The sequence below is a fragment of the Bombus pascuorum genome, chromosome 10 (assembly GCF_905332965.1).
Source record: "Bombus pascuorum chromosome 10, iyBomPasc1.1, whole genome shotgun sequence".
Lineage (NCBI taxonomy): Eukaryota > Metazoa > Arthropoda > Insecta > Hymenoptera > Apidae > Bombus > Bombus pascuorum.
Genome location: NC_083497.1, coordinates 6,747,994 through 6,774,533, shown reverse-complemented (window position 1 = coordinate 6,774,533; position 26,540 = coordinate 6,747,994). Strand labels below are relative to the sequence as shown.

Sequence of the window (26,540 nt, the reverse complement as noted above, 5' to 3'; positions counted from 1 at the left end):
CTTGGATACTATCCTTTTTTCTGTTTATAGAGGTATGCAGATGAAAAAGTATGTTGCAAGTCCATTTATCCAAATTCATCGAGAAACAAACAGTTCATAGAACTATCAGGAGTTCTATTGATTATAACTTTTCGTCTACATAAGGGAATTTTACGTCCAAATAAATGAATTCGATCGGGAATTACAATTTTCCAATAAAATGAAATTCCGATAAATGGAATTCTAGTGTAGGGTTATCGTATCGAGCACTTCTATTTATACAATTGTCATTTTATGTACTGTATAGTGTTTTTATATTATAACATCCTGCTTTATAATACTATATATCATTATCTTTTTCTTCTACTTCCGAGCTACTTAGCTCAGTCTCTAAAAAAAAGCGTGTAAAGTCAAGAGAAAAAGACCAACGTGAGTCACTTTATCCTACAATCCGCGGCTTGATATCGTCCGTATAATTCCATTAAACTCCTCCGTCTCGCGTAACTCGTACATCAAGCTTAGAGGTCTATTTCAATAGCCTTATCCGGCTGGCATTATCAATTAACCGAGCCGGGAGCTCGCATAATGCTTGAAATGCTTCAGGTATGACCAGTCTAATTCCTTATCACGCAGAAGTTGACGCCTGTAAAACGGAGCCTGCTGAACGCGTTACCCAGCGCCGTCTCCCTTTCCCTGTCGGTGAATTAAGCAAATTATGTCACCTCGATTTATATGCATCCTTGCACCCCGGTGCAGCGCGACGATCCGGTTGCTCGTGTGTATTATTACACGTTTACCCGGGCCACGGTCGCATGAAACGCAAGTGGGTGTCAACCGTCTCCGTTTCTTTCTGCGTCACTTTCTCCTCTCTTTTCCACTAACGTCCTTAGAGGCGACATATCCCTGTTTTCCTCGCAGTTTTATCCTCCTTTTCTACTGGATCAGTGCTCGCAAGGGAATTCAGAACGCCAGTGCGCCCGATCCATGGCACGGATAACCTCGCGCACCCGGACACTAACGGCTATCGACGACCTTTCCTTTCGAGATCCTTATTATTTGAACGCAGGTGCTTTGTTCGCCGGATGGTACCGCGGTGATAGGAATATTCCGCAGTACAATGAGGCCCAAGGGCAAGTTCCCTCTAACGAATCGAATTCGAGATTTCGTTCGATTAGTCCCGGGGTTTTCAGCAAATTGGTCGTGTCTTGTTAACCGAGATTTGGTTGCAGATTAAGAAGCTTTGGGTAATTGATTGCGCTTTAATGCTCCTCTGTATACGAGATGTTGTTAACCACGTACTACTTTTCGAACGATGTGCTTGATAATAATTTCGGATGACGCAGCATGCATTTTAAAGTTTAAGGAAAAGAACAGCAAATATTTTCAATTTGCAGCTCTTTAAGCGATTGCAACAAAAACTACATGAACCTCAAAGAAAAAAAAAAAAAAGAAACTATCTTCACTAAAAAATTTTAAATTTACCCTCACAGTCCAACAGAAATTGAAATATTCAGCCTCTCAAATTAATCACGATAAAAACTACGCAAATATCCAAAAACCTACATTTACCCTCATCACGTTTCAAATTATTCTCAATAATTCTAACGTGGTGAAAAAAAAAAGCAAATCCAGTCGTCAAAACGAAGAACCATAGTTTAATTAAGCACTTCGCCTATTCGATCGTCAGTCGCCAGTCAGTTAAACGCAGCACTCATTAATTAATTACCAGGATGTCGTCGAGCGTGAATCGAACCAGCCCACTTGTTGCGTTCGGCGCCGAGGGACAAAACGCGTGGAATAAATCGCGGCTGGCTCACGCATCGATGCCGTTGCGTGTCACCTACGTGGATACCTATAATTTAACGTTATAATAACTAGTTGCCGGGGCGCCGCGTGATGCACGTGCATTGTGCACCGCGACGGAGAGGCGAGGGCAAAGCGGCCAGGTAGGTGAGCCACGGAGAAAGACGGAATAGAAGAGAGAAACTCTCGTGGCCGAGCCAACCGATGATTCACACTTCTCCAGTCGAGGAAGGTGTCACTGCTTGTATGCATAAGCGCGATTCATTATTGCGGCCTCACCGTGGCCCACGTGCCACCTCGAACGCAAAATGCAAATCGAGAAAGTCGAGAGCGTCTTTTTCTGCCTTGTGCTTCTCCACTTTGCCCTTATCGACCTCGAAATCGTCGGAAACGACGAAGGGGGTCAAATGTCTTGTCGAGAAACGAGAAATGCAGTTCTGTAAATTTATTTCTAGTGAGTAGATTGTTTGGGGTATTCTATTTGCAGAGTTTAGGAACTCCTCTTGAAATTTTGATTAGTGATTCGGAGAATAGTCATTTGATAGTAAATGATTCTTTTCAATTTTCATGTTTGGGTAAATACATGTAACTTTGATGGAAAATAATTTCTAGAAATGAATTCAACTCAACTCTTTCAGATGCAGAGTAAATGTTCGACGACAATAGATACTTTACTCAAGAACAATTTCCATGAATAAAATTTTGTAAAGATAAATTTTGAAGTGTATTAGTTTCGTTTTAGGAGGTGTTATGAAAATGTACAAATGATTGGATGCCATCGTTGATGATTGGACGAAAAGCACATGCCCATAACCAACATACGTGGTTCCAAGTCGAATCAGATGATTTGATATAGTTTTGTTCTATCGACAATTTTGGCATAGTTTTTTTGAATTTCAAAATAATCATAGCGAACAATTCAAACAGAAAATCTTCACCTTTTCTCAATATAAAGTAGACTGTTTGAAATTTAGTCAAGTGAACGAAAGAAACAGAAATACTATCGAATAAATCTATCATGAAATCGCTAATATAATCGTCATGGTATGTCATGGATCGGCGTGTAAATCGGTCGGAGATCGGTAGAAATTCATGACTCGACTGGCTCGAGATTTGCGAAGGTGGCGGGAGTCACACCGTAAACCGTACTCCGTAAACTACTCATCATAGTTACTCTGTGTAGGTTGTTGAGCCATTGTCATTATGAAAATGACGGCGTGGTCCGGAGTCAAAGAGTGGTAGTCCCGCACGAACACCTTACCAGATATACTTCAGCGTACAGCCATAGAATCAACGTGCCAACGATCTCACACGAATTTTCCTGAACAATGATCCGTGAAGAGATCACGACTCAACGTCTAATTCTGTATAATTAAAAATGATTCACTCTGACGTTGATATAATTTTTCTAACAGAGTTCTCGATATAACGAAGATTAGTAAGAAAAGAAACTTAGCAATGCATTAAGAAATTCCCTCGTTCATTGGTCACAAAAACTAAATTTGATTTCGAAGGCAAAAGTTTCGTGGTTCTTAAAAATTAGAATTACCCAATTTTCAAAGACTAAATTATATTGTCAATTATCTCTTGATATACACGTATGTATATACTATCATTGTAAAGCTGAATAGAAAAATCGAAGTTAAACGAAACAAAGCTAAATTAAACAAAATTTCTTTCTTTCAACCTTTCAAGAGAAATTGCTAAAACGAAAACCTGATTCAATTCGCGAATAAATCAGATACAAACTAAATATAATCTACTGAACCTTTGAGAAGAATCCACAAAAAATTGATCGAAGATGAAAAAAAGCGACTTCTACGATCCTATGATCAGACAGTGGTTAATGAGAATGACATTTCGAGATTATCGTCGTAAAGATCACCGAATTACAACGTCTAGCAGAGCATACACGTGGGAAATGTCAGACGTCAATGTTACTCATCAACATTAAAGTCTATTCGCCGGATTGTATATATTAATAAGGAGTTATGGCCAAGCCGCCGTGGAGCACAATTGCGGATCGTGATTCGATACTAGACATATACTTATCACTATTGTTATCCCCCATGGAGGATGTCATCAGGGTCTATCTACGGTATCACGATCGGTAGCTATACGTGTATCGCGAATAAACGATTACGATAACTCGGGATCGATAACGATCTCGTTTATGAGCGACTCCCGGACAGGATCGGCTTATGCGATCCGATCGAGCTTATACAATCGAGGCAAAAGTCGTGGATCCCCGTGGAAATAAAGGTATTTCACGATCGTGAACCGCCTGGATCGGCGAGCTCGCAATCTAATCTCTTCGAACTAACGGCGGGGACAATCGTTTCGCGTTCTCGAATCGTTCCGCGGGACACTTGTCGCGATCGATGCTCATGAAGATCGGTAATCTTAATGGGAACACCCACGTTCGTGTATACGAAGGACCAAGGATCCTGTCTTCGCGAAGAAATTTAGAATGTATATACCATACGATCCGATAGGGCAGGATCGGATTCGCTAATTGCAAATTTACGACTGACTTCGCCAAATTCAATGGTAAAACTGGCACGTTATCAGAGATAAGCTGTGCTTTATTCGTCTCTGGTACGCTATTTCACGAGTTTTCTTTGAGCCGCTCTGCTCGTCCGGCTCTCGGTTTATCGTTTATTTTAATCTTTTTGAATTTGTAATTCACGGAGAAGTAAGTCTTGTGACTTGTCTTTACAGGAATATTAGCACCGTATTATTGTATTTTTTTTTTATTATTATTTGAATATACGGTAGGAATATCATTCTTGAATATTTTCTTGAAATTTTAGTTGATGATTCGAACGAAGGATAGTTATTTCACATGAATTCCAGCTTCGTTAGACAAATAAAGATATAATTACTGTAAATATACATATATGTGCGTAATACATTTGTGTGACGTTTACTGCACTGCATTTATTAAATCGATTTGCAAATAAATATATTTAAAACGTTTAAGATTATTTCCATTCGTGCTTTCTCTTTATTTTCTGTTCCCTTTGTCCATTTTTCTTTTCCCATCTTGATTAGATCGAAAGGAAGATCAGTGTAAATCACCCAGAATGCGATCTCCATTGGATCGAAGAAACTGTCAGCGATCTAAGACAACGCGATCAATAATAACGTGTAAGTAGTAAGTACTTAGAATGCCGGTATAAAAGGAGAGGTGGCAATGTCGACAGTGTGGCGTATGTCTACCACCGCGGAGGTGGTTTCAAACGTGAAATAATCACGCGTGGTCGAGCAAGAGAAGTCGAATGAGTCACGCCTTGCAATACTGTAAGCGAGTCGCGCGCGCATTTTGTCATCGTGAGGACTGTTAACAGGGAAAAGAACGGTTGATTGCGGAGGAAAAGCAAAATTAATCGATCAAACGAGATACGACAGTATCGTAAGCTATATGGTATGCCATTATCGTGACGTTTGAATCGTTGATTAACATTTTTAGTATCACGACATCGTCGTGTCCGCATACATAATTTAATACGAAAAGCGATATCCTCCGTGACATACAATATATCTCAATTTTAAGTTCTTTCGCTAATAATTTTGGTCACAATTCTTCCTAAAATGTAATAAAATGTGATATTTCCTAAAATTTAGATTTTCGTTTGTTAAGAAGCAAAAAGAGAAATTACTGATAGGATAGAAAAAGAGAAATTCTACTTTAACATATGGGAAAATTCTCATCTATAAAAGGATTATGCTGATGATCCAATTAAAGAAACCAGAGACAATTTCCATTGTCGATAATAGTTACGGGCAACTGAAAAGCTTTTATCCGTTTGTAATGGTTACTCCTGATCAAAATTATTTAAATCAATTTATTAATTCTCATACTGTCACTTTTTTTAATTTGCTCTTCATCTCTGGGATCATCTAGACGCAAAATACCAAAGAAATCAGTTTCAAGCTGTAAGACTTCTCACAATCTAATTAAAGAGATAAAACATCTTCTTAAAAATATCCATTCGCAACGCGAGTTCATCTGCCAGAAAACGTTCGTTGAGTGATGATGGATGCCCCATTTAGGAACAACAGAGCTATCACGTAGAATTGAATCGTTCACCTAGGAATTCGTAAATCAAGAAGCAAAACATAGAAAAGTCCGGTTTTACTGCTTCCTGGCGCCTCAGTTAGTCCAGACAATGCGTCACACACTTGCAACTGCTGAACAAACGTCGAACAATGCTCCGCGCGTTAAAACAATGCGTCGTTAATGCTTCCCTTGTGTTCGTGACAAGATTTTTCGCTGGTATCTACCGGTAAAACCGGGATTCAAACGAAGACGATGGCGAACCCGAGTTTCTAGGCCGCTGCTTGTCTCGATCTTCTGTGGAAAGGAAAAATCTCGAGATTCTTTGCACAGGAGGAGCACTTCCGTAATTGTGTCGTATAATTAGGAAGCTTAATGAGCTACTTGCCTCTTCGTGAACTTGTCGAGCGATTGATAGACATTTACACGCGGTAAAACGAAGTGTTTCGTCGATCAGTGATTTGCAGTTTGAAAGAAAACTTATGCTAATGGTAAAGAATTTCAAGAGGATTAAGAAATTTTTTATTTTAAAAGCTTGAAATCACGCTGAAAATATAAAAATTAGAATACAAGATGCGATTCTCATTATTTATTTCCTGAATAGAAATCATTTTTAACAAAATCGACCACTTACACATATCTGTTGTGACTTAATCTGTATATTCGATGTTTTATTTAAATTGATCTAGCGTATTGTTCGAACTGGACTATGTTGTAATCCATACAAAAATAGGAGAAGTCACCACTTTGCTAGTTTCGAAATAAAAGTTGCCAGTCTTTGCTGATCTACCTACAAACCTTGTAATCTACACCTTCCTCTGAAATATTTGATTAGAGTTGCAAACCACGAATTCACAACCAATCTCAGGTTTCAGAATCTCCGTTTTGACTACGAATCAAAATTTTCTTGCCAGTTGTTCAACATCAGCAATGTATGAAATTGAACGCTACTTTGAAGTCGCACGAAAACGAGATATTCTCAAAGAAAAATTTTCAATAAATCACGCCGATAATCCAACCAATTGCAACCTTGTCCCAGCGATAAAAGTCTTTCAATTATTTCAGGATATATTCATCGCGTCGAAAACTACCCCTTTGTTGCCAGTTCAGTCAACGACCACGACATGACAGAAAAAACGAAAACTAAAATTCGAAGACGTAGTGTCGCATAAAAATTCGCGTGTACGTTGCTGTCGATCGATTGCAGCGATGGAGCATAGGTCTGGAGAGGAAGAGAGAATTATTCGTCGCTCCTGGATACGAGATTTCTCGATATCCCGAAGAAGCACAGACTTCTTGCCTCCATGATTTCACCTCTCCTCCCTCTACTTCCCTTTTCCCTTCAGTTGTTTCTTCCCTTGGTTGGCTCCTCATGGCGTGCCACAATACACGGAGAGGGTAACCAGGAGAACAGCCATAAAGCAAACGATAGAGAGACAATATTCTCTGCTGTGCAAACAATGGCTAACTTACGGCGATCGTAAACAATCCCCTTATCCGCAGGTCGTTAACGCTGCACAATAATTTTCACCAACTCCCACCGTGTCACTAAACATTATTTCGCGAGGGATCAATCGGGAACAACGATCGACATACTCGCTCGACAATCGTTAAAATCTAATCGTCCAATTTGATTACATTGTGATGAGTGAAGTGATAATAGCTACATCGCTTTTCATATTCTGTCTAAGGGTTCTTCTTGTTAGAATCGGGATTTTTATTAATTTTTAATAAATTTCTTATACGTGCTGAGCCTTTTGACTGAACTCTACACTAATATTATTAATGAAACGCTAGGAATAATGGATAACAAATTGCCAATAAATGAATACTTCTAAATTTTCTCACATGTACATTAGAATTTCTAGGATAAGAAAATCGTAACCATAATTGAAATAAAATTTTGAATTCAAGATATAAAGCGTTAGATTAGCTTTCTACGTTTACCTCGGTTTGATTTCGCAACAGAGTAACAGATAAATCTCAGTGTCTCGACAAATTATCTATCCTGTGCAGAATTAATAACTCGTAATCGTACTCTAATAACCAATTCGCTTCGTTTCATTCCATAAGCACGGACAATTATATCGATCGAATCGTATCAATGCTCGTTGCGATTTAATTGGAGCAGTTTGCTCGGGCTCCGATACGTCAAGGATAACGTCAGGCTCTCGAGCCATTGAAATTCATCGAGCGGACGAGCGACGAATAAGTTAATTAGTCTGTTTTATTAGCAAATCCTTCACTCGGTATAATAACTCGTTCGTGCGTGTGGCAAATGATTGTTCGATCGAAACGAACCGAAAAATAGAACGAAACGAGAAAAACGACTGACAAGACAACGTTTCCACAGGATATCTATAATGAGATCGGTGGCATTGATTCGAGACAAAGTTGAAAATCACTTTGGCCAAACGTTCGAGTCGGAAGGTACGCCTACAGGCTTAGAACAGGCGCGAGTGATCTATTTACGATCAGGTGTGATCTATCGGCGATCGACGGCCGTGGGTGGCGGACATTCGATCCACGGTACTGGATCTCGACGCCGCGCCACGCCGGTGAGAGGTCATTCTGACTCATTTGAGCCACCAACGTGACGTATTGTCCTGCGACAACGTTAACGTTGCACTCGAGATTATGTAAGCGTACATCGTAACGATATGAACATGGATATAAGAAAGTAACGTGTATATGGCAGAAGAATATTGAAAAGTTTGGATTTGAATGGAACGAAGGTAGGAAAGTAGATACATTCGTTTAAGATGAAACATTTTCCGAAGGAAAGAATTACGATAGGAGGTAATTTTAATCCTGCAACATCTTTCGAGTAATTTCCTATTTAACTATGTTTCTTCATCGTACGAGGTTTTGTTAATTTTGTGGCAAGCATATTCGATTTCTTGTTTTTCAACGTTTCTTAAAATATTCAGTTTCTTTGAAGTTCAGAATCTTTCGATATTCGAGAACCAAAAATAAAATGAACAGAAATAGAAAGTAGAGCAGAACTGTTCTAAATCTAAATTATCGTAATAGAACGTCTGCTATAAAAAAAAATGACATTCACGTTTAAAATATTTGTTGCAATTGTAATTGCATTTGATATTTGATGCTGCACGTCTCGCTATGTTTCGCTGACTGTGTTTCGTCAAGAACCACTACTCCCAGAACGGATAGTCAGCAACATACATCGTCGTCTCGCATATCAAAATATAAACATGTAACCATTTATGAAACTAATGATCTGTTTCTTGATTCAACAAATTCACACGGTACGCGATAAATAATAATCATCGTTGTCGATACTCATTACGTATTTTACGACATTTCACAGTAAATCGACTAGCAAAATAAACGTCACAACAGAAACGTTTCGACACGTGTGATTTACGAGTGAAACCACTAAAACTAAAAGGTCCGTGCAGTTAATACAAGACATAGTGCAAAATCGAAACTCGTTCCTTGCATTGTTTAATGAATCATTTAGCAACGTTCATCGAGTTCACCTACGTGGACCTTTTATCCGTTGTTTTAATAAGCTTCGTGTATAATGTATCCACGTGGTTTGGGTACAGAGGAAAAGAAGAACGAAAGAAAAGGATTTGCACGAGTGTATGCGTGTACGTGTGTACTGGCCGTGTGGCACAAAAGGAGCCTGCAGCGATACATGGCTCGACGTGGAGCAATATATATCGATCGGGAGACCGATTGCGTAATTGCAATTAAAGCGATCTTGTAATCGTAAGCCGGGTATAATTAATGAACTGAATCGTGCTGACGCTCCGAGTGTTGTCTATCGCGGCGCACGATCGTGCTGCGGGGCCGTGAGTAAGCGCAATTTGCCATATTGTCTCTAATAATCCTGGCTAATTAGTTTTGTCTCCCGTTTATATCGGTCGCCACGACGGCGCACCGTGCACACCCGTGAGCCTCTTCTGCCGAGAGCGTTCTACAAACGGAAGAGAAAGCATCGACGCCCACGCGTCCACACGATCACAACGCTGAAAAATTTGGAAAAATTCCCAGGATGAAAGCAAGTGGGGAGGGGGGGAGGCGCTCTGCACGTTCGTTCTTCTTCCTTTTCATGCAGCGACAATCGTGAGTGGTTAAACGGACACTTGGCTGTTTTGAGGGATTGAGCAACGCGAAACTTTTATCAGCGTTCGTTGCACTTGTGGAATAATTAAATTAGAAGCGCGGAGAAATATTTATTAAGACGAACCGTTTGACAAGTATAGAGCATTCGGTGAAATAAATACGTACGAGGATGAGATATTTTATTTACGACATAGATAGATTAAAGCGATAGATTAAAAGTTTCTCAAAATATTTAGCAATATGAAAAAAATATCGTTGATCGTATAAATTGTTGTATTTATCTGTTTATGCGAATATTTCTGGAAGAATTTGCAAAGAACCGTACATTGTTGAAATCCATTTTATCAGTTTATACGTAATAACTATAGGAGAAAATCATGTTTCACCTTTAGAACGAATTATAACACATTTATGAACATACTTAACTAGATATTAAGCAGGTAGATTACATTGTTTGCCAAATAGTCGAATAATAAATACACGCTAATAAATTGTTAATGATAATTTCAACTTCATAAAAAACACGATATTATGACAATTACATAATCGATGCTGAAAGTAAAAAATTCGATGTTGGATTACTTGAAGAATTTACGAAACCCTGTTTCTTAGTTTCCTAATCGGAGATATCGAACGAGAGCATAGACGAAGAAGCTAAATTGAAACGTAAAGGCGAACTAGGAAATAATCAAGGGATCTTCTATCTATGCGCTTCTTCTACAAACAGGGCATAAAACCCGGCCGGTCATAAATCCGCGACCTCCGGTCGCTCGCCTTGCTCTCTTTGCTCTTCGTTCACCTCGTCTCTTTACGTTGCATTATCTTTGCCTTACGTGCAGAACTAATTCCACATCTTCTAATAGACCGTGTCTGTTCCTCTATTTTCCCTCACTCTGCCTCCTTTCTTTTCCTTCCAACGCGAACATTCGCAAGGAGATAAAGATAATTCGAAGAAACTAGAAAATTGGAAATTACGCGTGGAGAATTTTGAGGGCGCGTTATTCGCTCCCAACGATTCTTGAATTCGTCACGACTACGTTAAATCGAACACGATGTTTTATTTAATTTCGTCTGTCCCAATTTTTATACAATGCCTATATCTTTTTTATACTAAGAGTATATTTGAATATAAGAGAATATAGGCGAATTAAAAGTATTTTCAGAAATAGTTGACGAGAAGGAAATAAAAAGAAATAAAAGGAAAGGCTGGAGAAAACCCGAACCCTGATTATGAAAGAAAACACGTTTAAGATCGCTGATAACAAAGTCATTTATTCGATTGTACCTTACAACCCGTTGATACCGATATTGCAATCATAATTCCTCCAACAAAGGCCATGCACCGAAATCAACAATTCACTGACACGGTTCTGAGTGAAAGATCCTTTTATGCGAAGGCTGTAATAAAGTACGACGTTGGTTTAATTACACATACCGTGGTGGTCACTATGTACGTTTCTGTCGCAACATGAGCCAATAAAGCCTGGGGAAATCTTTGTTAAGGGATCGCCGCGAACCAAATAAATCTCAATACAAAGTCAATTATAGGTGGCAGCTATGGTCACGAGCGTGGGCGTGAATAGGTCGCGCGACGCGTTTACCTCACACGCACCAGACACTTCGTGTTGATTTACAAATTCTAGGGAAGCAAGGTTGGGAAATCTCCATCGTTGACTAACGCGTCCACTGGCAGACACAATCGCGTCGTTTTCCCTTCCCTAACTGCGAGATAAACAAAATTTATTCGGCATAAACAGCTCGAAAACGGACGAATGAATTTCATTGAGCTGAAATTACGAGGCTCTCGTTGCCAGATTCCAAAATTTTTGCGAAACGAAAAACACAGCTGCATTAGCAAGATGCATTTTCAGCTAATGGACACGTCCTGACTAGACAATTCGAGAATATTTATCGTTCATAAAGCCGACAGATCTACGAGCCGGTTCCTAGTTTCGTTGCAACTGGACCTGACTCAAACGTGCGATGGCAGGCGTTGGCAAAAACAGATTATTCGTCAGAATAATATATTACGCGAATGAAATTCGTTACGTGAGTTCCAATCTCCGGAATCATATGTTGCTACGCGATAACGTGAAATTTTCATGTATGAAGAATCATTTTCATGGATCTTTATGTGCAGGAGTTTGTATATTTTAGTCTTTAACACACCTAGGTGAAGTCACATAATAAGCCTCATTAATTAGAGATAACTCTCACAATTCTTACGTTTATGACAAAAATAAGATAATACAAATTGAAAGAAAACACAACAATATAAATATAATACAAAATAAATAGAAACAAATAGTTTTGTATCCTTCGAAGAAAATGCTCGCATTATTTACAAGTGACAAAATGTCTGTTTGCCACGAAAACACGTACCTGAATATTAACCAATGAATAAATTAAACGGGATTAAACTAAATAGTTGTACCAATATTTCTGTCAGAGTGGCATTAAAGAATATTTGTATTCTACCACGAAGAAGCGTCTTTTGTAAAATCCATCTTTCAAACTTACAACGCGACAAATTAATTATTTAAACAATAAAATTCGGTAAAATATTCGTATGCAGATGTAGAAACAAACAAATGACAAACAGGTCGATTTATTCGTTGGAAATTCGTCGTAAAGACATGCCAAATCCGAGTTGGCACTTGGAACGCAGCACGCAAACAGATCGCGAGGTATTCGAGACGGTGCGGCGCGAGAAGATTTATAACGTGGCGCAAGTGCAAGAACCGCCGCGACTTTCTGTTATTAATTTTATATGTTGCGCAATGCGAACTTCGACTACGGAGGCGTCGCGTTCGCGTGACGATATTAAATAGCTTGACTTTTAGCCGGGATAATTAACTCGAGACGAACGTGGAATGTTGGGGCCTTCGTTTTATGAAGATACGAGTGAAACGGTCGACGATACACAGTGAAAAGAAAATGGAGAGAAAAAAGGTTTCGTGGCACCCCTTTTGCGCAATTACAGAGATTCCTCCTCCTGATTGTTTCTTTTCGTTTCCTCTTCTTTTTCTTTTTTTCCTTCTTTCACTCCCTTCCATGTCACGTCGTAATGACGGTCGCATAACTCTCGTGAAACGACTTCTGACCAGGTCCACCAAGACAATCAGATAACTGCGAACACCCGTGTGATCTTATGTAACCGTGCACGCGTTACAACGTGCGTGTGACTCGCTACGAATTGTGATTGTGTGGGTATTACACGTTTTTGATTCCGCTGCCGAGGTTTTGAGTTTCTCTTTGACAGCTTTGAAGACCGCGATAGAGAGACGATGAACGCAGAATATAAAAAACATAAAAGAATATGATGTAGAGTATATGGATTTTCTCTTTTTATTTCTTTAATATTCTATTATTATTCTATTCTTGTATTTATTTATCGTTATTCTTCTCTTTATTCTATCCTATTATTATTTTATATCTCATGTATTTTATTCTTTTTACGCGTGCATATTCTAAAAGTTCAGACGAATGCAGAATATAAAAAATATTTTGAGAATTTCTCTGAATTTCACAGGATCCTACAAGTAATTCATAGCAACGTAGACGTTTCGTATATCTGAGAAATAAAAAATTAATTCTTAGGATACTTCCTCTCCCGAAATTTCGGCAAACTATAGAATATAAAAAACCCTCAATAAATATGTAATAATTTCGAATGTCTACAATCTTTCAACTAAAACCAAAATACAAAAGAAATAAGAAAACCTTTGTTTTAACATTGAAAAGGTACAAAAGTTTTTGCCAATTTTAACGGAATAAAATTTCAAATAAACGATTATCACGGCTTAAGGCCCATTGAATTTCGCAGTGACAAAATGTCATCGGATTAAGAGATTATCACGACGTGACAATCGAGAACGCGGGGGTAATTGCCGCTTGGTCGTGACACAATGATCACGAGCGATAATGGCATGCTTAGGCCTTGCTAGACACTGGACGACAACGTGTGTCGCGATCGACTTGCGTCACGCACGCACGTTGAATAATTAATGATATCCACCGCATTGAAAGAAATAAATGTCGGCCCTCGCGGAATCGGGTAAACATACAGTGTGGAATTAATTTTGGCGTGTCGCGGCACCGAGAACCTGCTTAATCGATCGTGGAACACGCCCCTTCAAATGTAATTATTCGAGCAATGTAAACCTTCGGCGATAGGGAAAGCGCAACTCTCGCACAGAGCACGATATTATCTCATCGAATAACTACAGGTATGAAGATAATTTAACGTGCATGTATCGCCGAGTTACCACGTCCGATATCTTCCTTTCCTCGGTGTTTGATTACCAAAGTATCGATGTTTGGTTTAATCGAGTGACACTTGCAAGGGAATTCTAAGAGTGCACGCGGTGCAAGGTGTTTAGATAATACACAGTAAGAGAAGATTAATTAAAAGCACTTACATCACCGACTTGCAGCGTGAATACCAATGTAATCTTGGTTAAGAGATAATTACTTCCAATCAGTTTCGTATTAAACGCTACACATAATCAGGAATTCTTGCGAGAACGTAACGCTTATCACCCAAGATTATAGCCTCTATCCGTCAGAAACTCGCAATAATTGCTACTTGAATATGTTAAACTACCGCTTTACCTAACCAAATTAAGAGCAAAGATATCAAACTGAAAGCGACCAATTCTTCAAACCTACCTAACACGTCAAGAAACTTACGAAACAAATCGATAATCGAACGAGGGAGCACGTTGTGCAAGAAACGCGCGCGTGGAGAAGTGTCCACGCTGGACAACGAGCCTCCGTTCGAATAAAACATTGGAGTGATCGAAGAGAAAAAGAAAAAAGATAGAATTTCTGCTCCACTTATAGACAGAACTGTATCTGGCAGCTGCTACGAGCATCGATCGCTCGATCCTCTCCCGAATCGTTTAACATTATAATGACGAGAGGCCCCCGAGAACACTCGTAACAGGTAGGAACATACCACGAGACCTGTTGCGAGAGAACGGACCCCCCGCAGCTTGCGTTCGCCGACATCAGATGTTATCTTCATCTATCCGGGACCTAGAGAAGCGGGCCGCTAGATCGACTTTTCTTCTCCTCCTGTTCGTGGTCGGGCGAAAATATCGCGAGCCGACTGCGCCGCTTTTATCGCCACGATCTTTGGAGGCATCGTGGCCACGGCGAAAAAGGAAACCCGCATGTGCGTCCTTGTATCCAGCGTTTTTTGGAGAAATTAATGGCCCCTCTGCTGGTGGACATTCTGTTTTTTTGCTTCTCTTACACGGACACTCTGGAATTCTTGTACCTTATGCAATTTTGCGGTACCTTTAAGACACTTTTTTCCCTTTTTCCTTCGTTTTCGGTTTACTTTGGATTTCTAGATGGGGGAGAGGCTATTTGATGAATTAAGACGATGGTTTTCGGTCCGTTTGTTGTATATCGAACCGTCAGTATAGCGCGCAGTGCACTCAGATCTGAGCGCTAACAGTGGACGTTTCATTTAATTTCGATGGTCCTGTGGGGATTTTATTGTGGAAATTCTATGGAAAGAGTTTAAGGATTACAGCGAATTCAAAGAAATTTTGTTTAGTGTGAGGAAATAGGAAGATCTTATGATTTGTCCAACTATCTTTTAATTATATTGATGGCTGATGATGGAATCGAATCGATGACTGAAGGAATCAAAATAATCGTCGGAGGATATTGTACGGGGGAAATATTTTCCATTAACTTTAAAAAAAAGTGTTATTTCTAAATGAAAGTAACGTTTTTCATAGTGTTGGTTCCATGATTGATTATTTATTAGTTTTATTGAACGATTCATAGAAATGTCTTAGTGGCGCGACCTACCGGAAACTGTATGAACTAACATCATGAAACTTTACATGGCGTCCTGTAATACCGACGACCTCGACAAAATCGAAGTGTTTCCCACGCCCTCTATGATTAACATCGACGGCGAACATAAGAATTGCATTCAAGCAACATCTTTCAATGGGCAACAGGAATAACTTTACAATACCTGATCCTAGAATTAAACAGAATTAAATGTAGAATTTAATATGTATAATACAAAATTACCGAAAGTGAGAAACATTTAACATAAAAGGTAGTGATTAAAGCAGAATATAACGAAAATTAATTTAACACGTTGGTCACCCAGCGTACCTCGGCTACGTCTTCCACGGGGCCCAAATCCGATCGTCGGTAACTTTCCGGCCAGAGTATTCCGAGGGATCTCATGGCAGATATCCCAGAGATCTTTCATTTAGTCGAGACGCATACTACTTCTTGTGAGACGCACATCAATGATTTTTTCATCCCCAAAATGTTCAGTAGACAGCGTGAAAATATTTGAAAGTGAGGTGAGTAGTATACAATAATAAAAAAACTGGTATCGACAGAAGTGACCGGATGGTGGAAATTCGCACTACATTTACTCTTAGAAACAACTATAGTAAATGCTCATATTGGGCACCAAACAGCCTCAAACAAAAAACACAGATAAGAACATTTCGGAAAATTTTCGTTTCCGAATAGTCCGATGTGTCCTCAGAAAATATTGTACTCGACAACCATCGGAAGAAAACGAAGGAAGTGACCCGCCATTTGGAGGTTCGTAAGAATCAGCAGGGTAAGCCTATGAGAAGGATGTGCACCCTACGTTACGAGAAGAAGAGGCAAATTGTCGCACGCCAAGAAGCGAGAGACAACGTAAAAAAAAAACAAAAACATATTGTTCGAAATGTCCAAAATCACCCCAAATGTGTTTGGAATGTTTTAACAAATACCATGCGACATAGCATAATGTGTTTTTAGTACTTTTATGTTGTATATCCTATATATAATATTCTATATTTAATGAACTCGAACAAAAAGAGCGTCATCCATATTTGGTACACATCCGAACCAGCTGGCAACGGAAACGAACACAACAAAGATCACAAGAAGACTAAAAAGGAAACACCCAATAGATCTCATAAAAGATATAACCTAGCAAACACGAAGATGGTACCCCGCTGGGGGTAGCCACGCACATGCTATATTTTATTTTTATTTTTTTTTTATTCTTTATTCACTAAGATATAATAATTTACCAAATGTCCTTCTAGACAAATTGTAAAAATCAAATAAATAAACTAGAAAAAAAAAAACTGACGTTTTGACTATTATAACGACGAAGACGAAGTGATTTAAGGGTAGAACCCGTTACAGACTTGTTGACTGTTCTAACGACGAAGACGAAGTGATTTAAGGATAGAACTCGTTACAGACTTGTTAAATGTTCTAACGGCGAAGACGAAGTGATTTAAGGGTAGAACCCGTTATAGACTTGTTGACTGTTCTAACGACGAAGACGAAGTGATTTAAGGATAGAACTCGTTACAGACTTGTTAAATGTTCTAACGACGAAAACGAACTGCCATGAAAGTCACGATGCTGTGTCGGAGGAGAGCTAGAGAAGGGTGTGTCTAGCGCACGGGACCATCGTTTGATGCTCCGATTCAGCATGCTCGTTGCTGTTCGAATGGTAGCCGTCCGTATGATGCCGTCTGCGTTAGGTTGAACCTTGATGACTCTGCCCAATGGCCGTTGCATTGGGGGAACGTTGTCTTCTCTGAGAACGACGATGCTACCTTCTCGTATGCCGTGATTGCCCTTGCTCCATTTGTTTCGGATGTTTAACTCGTTTAAATACTCTGGATGCCAGCGGCGCCAGAAATGCTGCTTGATCTTTTGAATATGTTGCCAGCTGGAGAGACGGTTGAATGGAGTATCTCTGAAATCTCGTAAACCTGTTAGTGAGTCTCCGATGAGGAAATGACCAGGGGTAAGGACAAGGAGATCGTTTGGATCTGTAGATATCGGCGTCAGAGGACGGGAATTGAGGGTCGATTCGATTTCGATAATGAGCGTATTTAGATTTTCGAATGTCAGAATCTCATTACCTGCGACACGTCTGAGATGTCGTTTGAAGGACTTGTATTACAAGTCGGTAATGTTCCTCGCGTTGTCTTTCCGCCTCTGAAATGTATGAAGTGGACGGTCCTTCGTCGATTTCCCAAAAACGGGCGAGGTCCGCCTGTAGAGTCGTTGTGGAGGCGTGAAATGTGTGAGCTGATGATTGCGAGGTTGGGCTCCTCTCCGAATCGCGTTTTTTGCAGGCGCAAGTCGGGCCCGTTTGAGTGACTGATATCAAGTTAATCAACGCAGAGTGATGCTAGTGTTGGTCCAGCGCTTAATAGGATATCGATCGGAACAGGTATATGAAATCTAGGATTTCTTGAAATTTTTTAATGAAAGATTTTTGGATGAAATCGTGGCTAGTTGGAGATTCCTAGGTAACTATATCGTTGAGCGATCTACGGGTTGATCTGGGACCCAAGTCGATATGGTTGGTATTATTAGGAACGTCAGTGTATGTTCGTATATGCCGCTGTCACGTCGGAGACACAAAAGATCGCCGGTGATCTCCTCGCGTTGCGGTTCGAACGAAATGATTCTTTCAAGAATAGGGTGAAGAAAATATAACTTCGTATGCGACAATGAGATTTATTGCAGAAATCTGACAGTAACGGTTACAAGAGCGTGGTTCGGAATGTTAGGACAGACTGACTTGAAATGCTACAACGGACTGTTTTAGCGCTGGTTTAGGAAGGTCTTTCTACCGGGGGTCTAGTCGCTTTGGAGGGGCCTTTTTAGTTATTGTTTCAACAGATGTGGCATGCAGGGTGTTCAGTCTATCTGGTTACTGAGCGGATAGTTTCCTTGAATGTGTGACACCGTCGATCGAGGTAATCGTAGCCGTGATATAACGTTTCAATGTCGTCGATAACGTGTTGAGGGCTCCGATTGGGACCGAACATTTCCGTTGGTTGAGCTTCAGTGCGTTGACGAGTTTTTCGGTGACAAGGTTCATACTAGAGCCGGTGTTTAGTAGAGCTCTACAACGGAATGGTTGAGTTTTATTGTTCAAGATGTTAACCTGCGCTGTCACTAACAGATCGTGGTGCAATGGTTCAGGCGGAAGCGAGGTCAGTGAATCCGTTTTTTGTGCGTCGAGCCCCATTAGAGTCGTCTGCGGCAGTTATTGTTTTCCTTGTTTAGGACTATGCGAAAAAAGTCTATTTGGTTACCTTTGGTTGTGATGACCGAGATTCACGTTTAGGAGTCGATCGGGTATGGTCGGATCGTCTCGAACGATGTGACGGACGAAGTGTCGGTGAACTTGTTGGTGATCGTCCGTTATACGATCGGTCGCTCGACGATTGTTCGCTTGAAGATCGGTCGGTCGACGATTGTTCTCGATGTAAATACGTGTGGTGTCGTTGTTTGCATATACGACATGAACCGGCATGGCACTGAGTAAAGGAGTGTCCTTTTCTCAAACAATTGATACAGAGCGAAGCCCCTTTGACGATTTCGAAGCGCCTTTTGACCGACTTTGCCTTGAAGACATCGCAATTCCATATATTGTGTCGTCCCTGGCAGGTTGGACACACCAACGTTTGGCTTCGCGGCGCGGCTTGTCGCTGACGGTTACGTTGGTCAGACGTCCTTTTTACCACGGTTGATGTGGAGCTAATGCTGTCGCCGTTCGTCCGTGTTTTTAGGAAGTCCATCAAATGCATGTATAACGGCATTTGTTTGTTCGGTAACGTGCATTGCCATTCACAAATTGTGTCTGGCGGTAACTTCGAGGTTAATAGATTGATAAGCACGACGTTTGAAGTGACCGGTTCACCTAGTTTTTCTAAAGCATGTAGATTTAGCTTCACCGTATCGAGGAGATCATCTACAGCTTCGGGGGTCTCCGTGGTTATTTTTGGATAGTTGACAAGAAGCTCCCAGTGGCGCATACAAATTTGACGATGACAGTCGAATTTGTCCTTAAGCATGTCTATAGCGATTGAATAATTAGAAGCGATCACGTCTAATGATTGAATGCTTCTCGCGGCCTGTCCAGTCAGGCATGATCGAAGGTAGTGGAACTTCCGTATCGTTGTTAATTGCTCATCCCGATCTATTATAAACGAGAAGGTGTCGTAAAAGTGATGCCAATTCTCGAAAGAGCCATCAAAAATAGGCAAATGAATCGTTAGTAATGTATCTGGGGTCGGCTTGCAAGTAATAGTTGGTTCGCCGGTTGTCGGCATCGACGGCGAAGTTAGTTGTGCGCCTTTTAGGACCTGTTTTATCCGTCGACTTATATCAAAATTCCGTTCCAACATCTTGACGCCGCGTTCGTATTCCTCTTTGCTTGGCACCTCTGCCAGCTCCTGTTCGATGGCGCATAAATCATCTTCGTATTTATACAACTGTTTCTTGAAGAATACTAATTCGGACTCATCATGACGACCGGATTGTTCGTACTCATCCATATAGCGTTCCACTTGTTTTGATATGAATGTGATTTTGCGGTCATAATGGTTTAGTTTCCGATTAAAGTAGTTAGCGATTGCCATTGTTATAGCGGATAGCGAATCGGCAATGCAATGAATAAGCTTATCCTATCGCTATAAATATCGTTACTGACTTGACGATTGCCTAGCTGCGGCGTGAGACTGCGTAGTTACGTCCTTCAACCACCGGGTTTTGCCTCTTCAATTGATAGTCCCTAGCGATACCGACTTCGCTGGAGTGACAACGCTTTTGCTGCTGGTTATGTTAGCTTCACGTGGCACTGTATGGTAGTGGGTATCACTGATGTACACTTTTCATTTGCCACTGAATCTGGCTCGAAGGACCAAAATGTTGCGACAGTTGGTGGAGAGACGCAATCGCAAGGAGGCACGTTAACAGGAGTCGTAAATTCCCGTTACGATTAAACAATCGACGCCACGAACTGATCGACCCCTTGTTTCTATTACGATAATAGGGGTGGTTAGGTTGAGTTCATACTGTGTTAATATGTATATAATATCGTTTATTCCAGCAGCCTTGAAAAGATGACTAGTTACACTGATGCGTCGGTGCGCCTTTACATGAGTAAGAAATCCGTCACAGACGTTTTGACTATTATAACGACAAAGACGAAGTGATTTAAGGGTAGAACCCGTTCCAGACTTGTTGACTGTTCTAGCGACGAAGACGAACTGCCACGAAAGTGACGATGCTGTGTCGGAGGAGAGCTAGAGAAGGGTGTGTCTAGCGCACGGGACCATCGGATTTGTTAATGACATTTTCTGGGCGGGAAAGTGAGGGTAATAGACATTGTTTCTGATTGGTTATTAAGACTGTTGGTGGACTAGGAAGGGTCTCCGCCCTCGATAGAAAGTTGGTAGTAGAAAGCATTGTATGTGTGAAAAACTAATTTTCCCGTATTTTCCCCGAAACAAACCATAAATCTTAGAAAACCCCTTCGTAAAAGGATCTTTGTTCGATCTGGAAAACTTTAGCTAAAATTTTCTGAGATTTATGGTTGGTCCTTGAGAATCTTAAGGGTACGCAATAAGGATGTGCGGATATCTGGCTGCCATCCTGCCCGCGGTATGTAGCCTGATCTAGGTAGAGGTCATACCATGAAGGACGACGTACTGACGGTCTCACGCGACTTAACAAAGACTTTAACACTTTATTTATTTTAGTAGAAAAATAACCTTAGAAGAGTCTAACCATCCAAAATTTCAATCAAACAAAAAAAAAAAAAAAAAAAAAAAATAGTTCAAAGAAAAATATACAGAATAGACATAATTGAAGTACGATATGTAAAGATACTTACATTCTTGGTTTCTGAGCCACTGTTAAAACATTCCCAAAGAAGATGAAGAAGCTGAAAAAGTGATATGTCTATAATAAAACAAACATAACAACCAATAGCAATAATAAAGACCGAAATTCTAATAAACTCTAGTAAGTATGTAAATTTAAACTCTAATATAAAAGTTTGAAATCAAATCATCAGTGATTTTTTATATGCATCAGAAAGCCTTATTGTAATTGAATTTTAACACTTTCAAACTTTATATTAATTAAAAAAGACATTTATAGCTTTCTAAATTATCAACCATTTTTATTTCATGATTAACAATAATTTAAACAAAATACAAAAAATTGAACAAATTGAAATACAATATATAAAAGTACTTACATTCTTCAGCTCTTGGAGAGACTTTATCCTCTTGAGAGATACACTGGCTTGTTGAACCATTCGCGGGAAGACGCGATTGCCAAGAAGCCCGCCAACGAGAATCGTAAATTCCCGTTACGATTTCATAATCGATGCCACGAATTGGTCAATCTCCTATATCAGTTAAAATAATAGAGATGGTTAAACTGATTATAGCACTGAAGTAACAGGTTATAATATACACTTCATTCTAACAACTTTATAGTAACAAGTTAAATTGATGACTGGTCAATGAACAGAAAATCAGTCAAGAAGTGGTGACTAATCCAAGGATGAAAAACCAGTGAAATTTGGTGATGTCGCAGAAGAAAGCTCTTGGGTGCGTCTAGCGTTGGTGAGTAAGAACAGGTGCTGATTGCCCCCAATCAAAGATCATCCATGGGTGGCATTGTACATGGGAAAACTGCTTTCCGGCGTTTCCTCGAAAGGGACAATAAATCTAAAAAATAATTCAATTCAATTAAAAAGATACCTATTAGGTCTGAACGAAATTAACTATGAAAATGCTAGGATTTATGGCGGGTCATGGAGATTATTCAGGGTCTGCAATAAGGATATGTAAACATCTGGCAGCCATCTTGCCCAAGGTATGGAGTCCGGTTTGTGTAGGGAGTCACCTGACGTAACAGACTCTAATACCCAAACTCAATGTTCGAAAAATATATTTATATATATATAAAAAGAAAAATAAAAGACTACGTTACCGTGACCGCTTAAATTATGATCGGCGAACAAGAACTCTAATATCGCGTACAAACTTGTTTGATAAAATTTGATTATTTTCGCGTGTAATTATTTAATTGAATTTGATCAAAACTATCGTGATTTGAAAATATCGAAAAAGGCACTAAAGCGTAGTTAACACTGACTCACAAACTAACTGAGAAACCTCGCATTGCGCGTAGTCACAAATATTCTCTGGAAATAAAGTTCTGTAATGGCGGGCGGAGGGGAAAGAAAAAGAAAGAAAGGAAATATCGTTTCGATATTTTTCTTGTTTCCTATCGAACGTTTATTTAGAAGATACAGCTAGTTTTTTACACTTAAAAGATTATTATTAAGAAATTGGAATAAGTATAAAAAATATTAGTTGAAAATTATGTTGCGACCGTTCGCGGAGAGACGCGGTCGCGAGGAAACGCGTCAGCGAGAGTCGTAAATTCTCGCTACGATTCGGCTAATCGACGCCGCGAAATGGTCGCTCCCCGCGTTTCGTTTAGGATAACCGGGGTGATTTACTGAATGCAACTTATTCTACGATTGTAGAATAAATATATATTTGTATCACAATAACACTTACAGTTTATATAAGGTGTCGGTTTAAATAGTATCGGAAGTTACCACTAGAATGTTCGAGTTATATCTTATACAATGTGACTGATTTGGACGCGACCGTACAGAGAGTTTTCGACTGCGACTGATCGGTTAGAATGTTAGATTGCGACTTTACGATGCTTCTCAGTAAGTTCGTTGGACTGAACGATCGTGGTAGACGTGTTGATTGAATTTACGACGAAGACGAACTGACTTGATAGTGACGATGCTGTGTCGGAGGTGAGCTAAGGATGGGTGTGTCTAACGCACGGAATCATCTGATTTGTTGATGACAGTTTTTGGTTGGAGAAGTGAGGGTAATAGAAATTGTTTCTATTGGTTAGTAAGACTATCGATGGACTAGGAAGGGTATTAGCCACCCTCGATGGAAAGTTGGGAGTAGGAGGCATCGCACGTGTGAACACTTAGCGCTCACGTGTTTTCCAGACGCTAACCAGAAACCTTAGAAAACGCTTTCGTGGAAAAGCCCTTGTTTGCAATGAATGACTTTCGCCAGAGTTTTCTGAGATTTATAGTCAGGCTGTGAGTGTTTTCAAGAGTACGCGATAAGGATGTGCGGACATCTGGCTGCCATCCGTCCGCGATGTGAGGTCCGGCTCAGGTAGAGAGTCGGCCGACGTAACAAATTATAAAAAATTTCTCGATATCGAACAAATGCTTATGAATACTGTGAATGCAATGCAATCATTCGCAAGAATTATATTGTGAATGTTCGTTATTAAAATACGAAATATACACTCCACTATTACGCTATATTCGCGTGTTATAGATATTCGAAAATATTTGCAAGAATTCAAAAATTCACAACTAAATATCCTTAGAGAGTACTACATAAACGCGCGCGAAACGTTCCTTTGAAGTATTTGGATCTAACTGCGCGCCATCTCTGTGAGAAACGTACAAGTTACAAAATTGCAAGTATACGACGTTAACTGTAGCAAATTCACATAATATAGCAAAAAAATTTGAATTTGATAAGTGAATGTTACGATAGCTATCGAAATTAGTTCAAGCTATTAAGATTTCTATTATTGTTGTTTTTTATTATTGTTTACTATTTATTTATACTATTATACTATTATTATTATTGTTTACTATTATACTATTATAGTATTATTATTATTATACTATTATTATTTACTATTATTATTTACTATTATTATTTCTATTATTGTTATTAAGATTTCTAAGTTTCAAACTCTGTCTACACGAAGCTATCGTTAAATTATCAAGAATTATTATCTATATCGCGAATTACCTTGAAACGATAATTCGTTAAAAATTCGTTTGAAATAAGAGAATGATTTCCTATATATTGAAATATTTCATAAATATAAATTGTATGTCAAATATTACCCATGCTCGAATAGGAAGACAATAGAATTGTTCATACATAGCTATCTTAGTTAAAATATTATTATTAAAATGAAACATTACCTAATTTCCATGAAGATTCATCGGATTGATGACTAATTAATTGTCGTTGCGTCCATATATTAATATTCCTTTTCTATATTATCCCTGCTATCGATCAATAACTGCGCAAAAAATAACGAAGTTAAAACAAGTGTATAAAATAATTAAATGAAAATACAATCAAACTTAAATTTTATTACAAAAACTTACGATAGAAACTACCGGTAACAGTATCATTTGGTAAATAGACGCTGTAGAAAAATTGAAATAAGAAATTTCAGGAAACCACTTAATTTCATTACCTTAATGTTAGATGAATCGTTACATAAACGCGTATTAATTAAACGGTATTAATAACGAGATATAAACGATACCAAAAAGGTAATGAAGAAACGATACCACCGAAAACACACCACCAATAGGTTAGAAACATTACACAAGTGACTCAACAAAAACCACGTTATCGGCATAAAATAAGACAACTGAATGACTCCTCGCACCTTAGTCTTGCTGCGTAACTTGCAAAATGGTGGGGGGTCACACAAGCCGATACGGAAAGCGATCTACAAAAAAAAAACTTAAACATTACCTACGCAGTAAACAAAACATTCGTCATTCACGCAACGCTTACACGAATGTTTCCAAATTTTAAACAAAGCATATGTACATCGCGCAATATTTATATATTACAGAATGATTTTTGAATAAACATCGATTTTTATAAACATCGTACAATAATTCGTAGCCCTACTGGCAGCATTGAGTATTAAAAACACATTTGTCTAACTTGGAACGAGAGAAAGAAAATAAAGCTATTGACACTGTATATACAATTTCGTCTCTTGCAAAAGGGACATACGAGACGTACTAAACTGTTCATTCTATTTTCGCAACACTAAATTTTAAAAACATCATAAAATTATAAATTCTAACATGAATGCAATAGGCTTTCCTTAAAAATGGGTTAATAAAGGAAATCTCGATCAATCAAACCATGAAAGAAAAATCGTGGCACACCCGGAACGAACAAGATCACGATCTCTCGCAGAACTAACAAACCTACACGACACACCCCGTGCACGAGATAACCTTAAATTTCAGCGGAAAGCCCAAGGATTGACCGTCACTCGATTCCTGTTTCACCGTTCGAATTGCAGCTACTTAGCTCTTATTTGCCATTATTATGTTATAATTATATTACTAATTATACCAGTTATAAGATTAATTGCTTTGCTGTATACTGGGCTGCCGCCTATGTGTCGTTCGATTTGAGGATCACGATACGCTTCGTTGCATAGGATGAGCCTCTTTCGCTTTTGTAAGGAAGGTTGCTTGCGTGCAGGGATATTTTGGACGACTTTTAATTGTCAATAACTAAAAAACAAAGCCGAAAAGGCAATTTTTTATTCTTGATTTTCATCTTATTTCGTCTTCACGAATCACCCCTTAAATTTTCTGACATAGCCGAACACCCTGTATATTATTCAATGTTTATTTAACGATTCATTGAACATTAAGATAACGAAACTAAGTAATTCTTCGAAATTTTTTCTGTCACTTTTTCTTCGAACGTATATTTTACTGCTAGTATTACCGACAGCAATTACGTTCTTGTATAGAACGTATAATTAGAAGATTTGTTAGGACATTAGCTAAATTTTCACTCTTGAAATATCTTATCTGAGAGAGAGAGGGTGGAGAGAGAGGATCGAAATAACACGAAAGAAATAAACACCAAAATAG

General features: G+C 39.2%; 1 protein-coding gene across 7 annotated transcripts; it reads right to left on the bottom strand.

Annotated features, from left to right (window-relative positions):
- Positions 1-15,703: 15,703 nt before the first annotated feature.
- LOC132911231 (uncharacterized) lies at positions 15,704-26,262 on the bottom strand. 7 transcript variants are annotated; one of them, XM_060967705.1, is made up of 6 exons: positions 26,008-26,262; positions 25,298-25,360; positions 25,008-25,048; positions 24,819-24,919; positions 22,008-22,485; positions 15,716-21,689 (listed from the first exon to the last, which is right to left on the bottom strand). In XM_060967705.1, the coding sequence occupies exon 6, from the start codon at positions 20,380-20,382 to the stop codon at positions 19,042-19,044; it is 1,341 nt and encodes a 446-aa protein (XP_060823688.1). In that variant the 5' UTR covers positions 20,383-21,689; positions 22,008-22,485; positions 24,819-24,919; positions 25,008-25,048; positions 25,298-25,360; positions 26,008-26,262; the 3' UTR covers positions 15,716-19,041. The 7 variants fall into 7 exon arrangements, 5 of the variants coding, with proteins under 5 accessions (XP_060823688.1, XP_060823687.1, XP_060823690.1 ...); XR_009658947.1 differs by lacking the exon at positions 26,008-26,262 and having other exon boundaries at positions 15,704-18,154; positions 21,639-21,689; positions 25,008-25,969; XR_009658946.1 differs by lacking the exon at positions 26,008-26,262 and having other exon boundaries at positions 15,716-17,696; positions 17,866-21,689; positions 25,008-25,966.
- Between the last annotated feature and the right edge of the window lie 278 nt (positions 26,263-26,540).

Excerpts from the sequence above, each read along its gene's own strand:
- LOC132911231 (XM_060967705.1), bottom strand. The coding sequence starts at position 20,382 with ATGGCAATCGCTAACTACTTTAATCGGAAACTAAACCATTATGACCGC.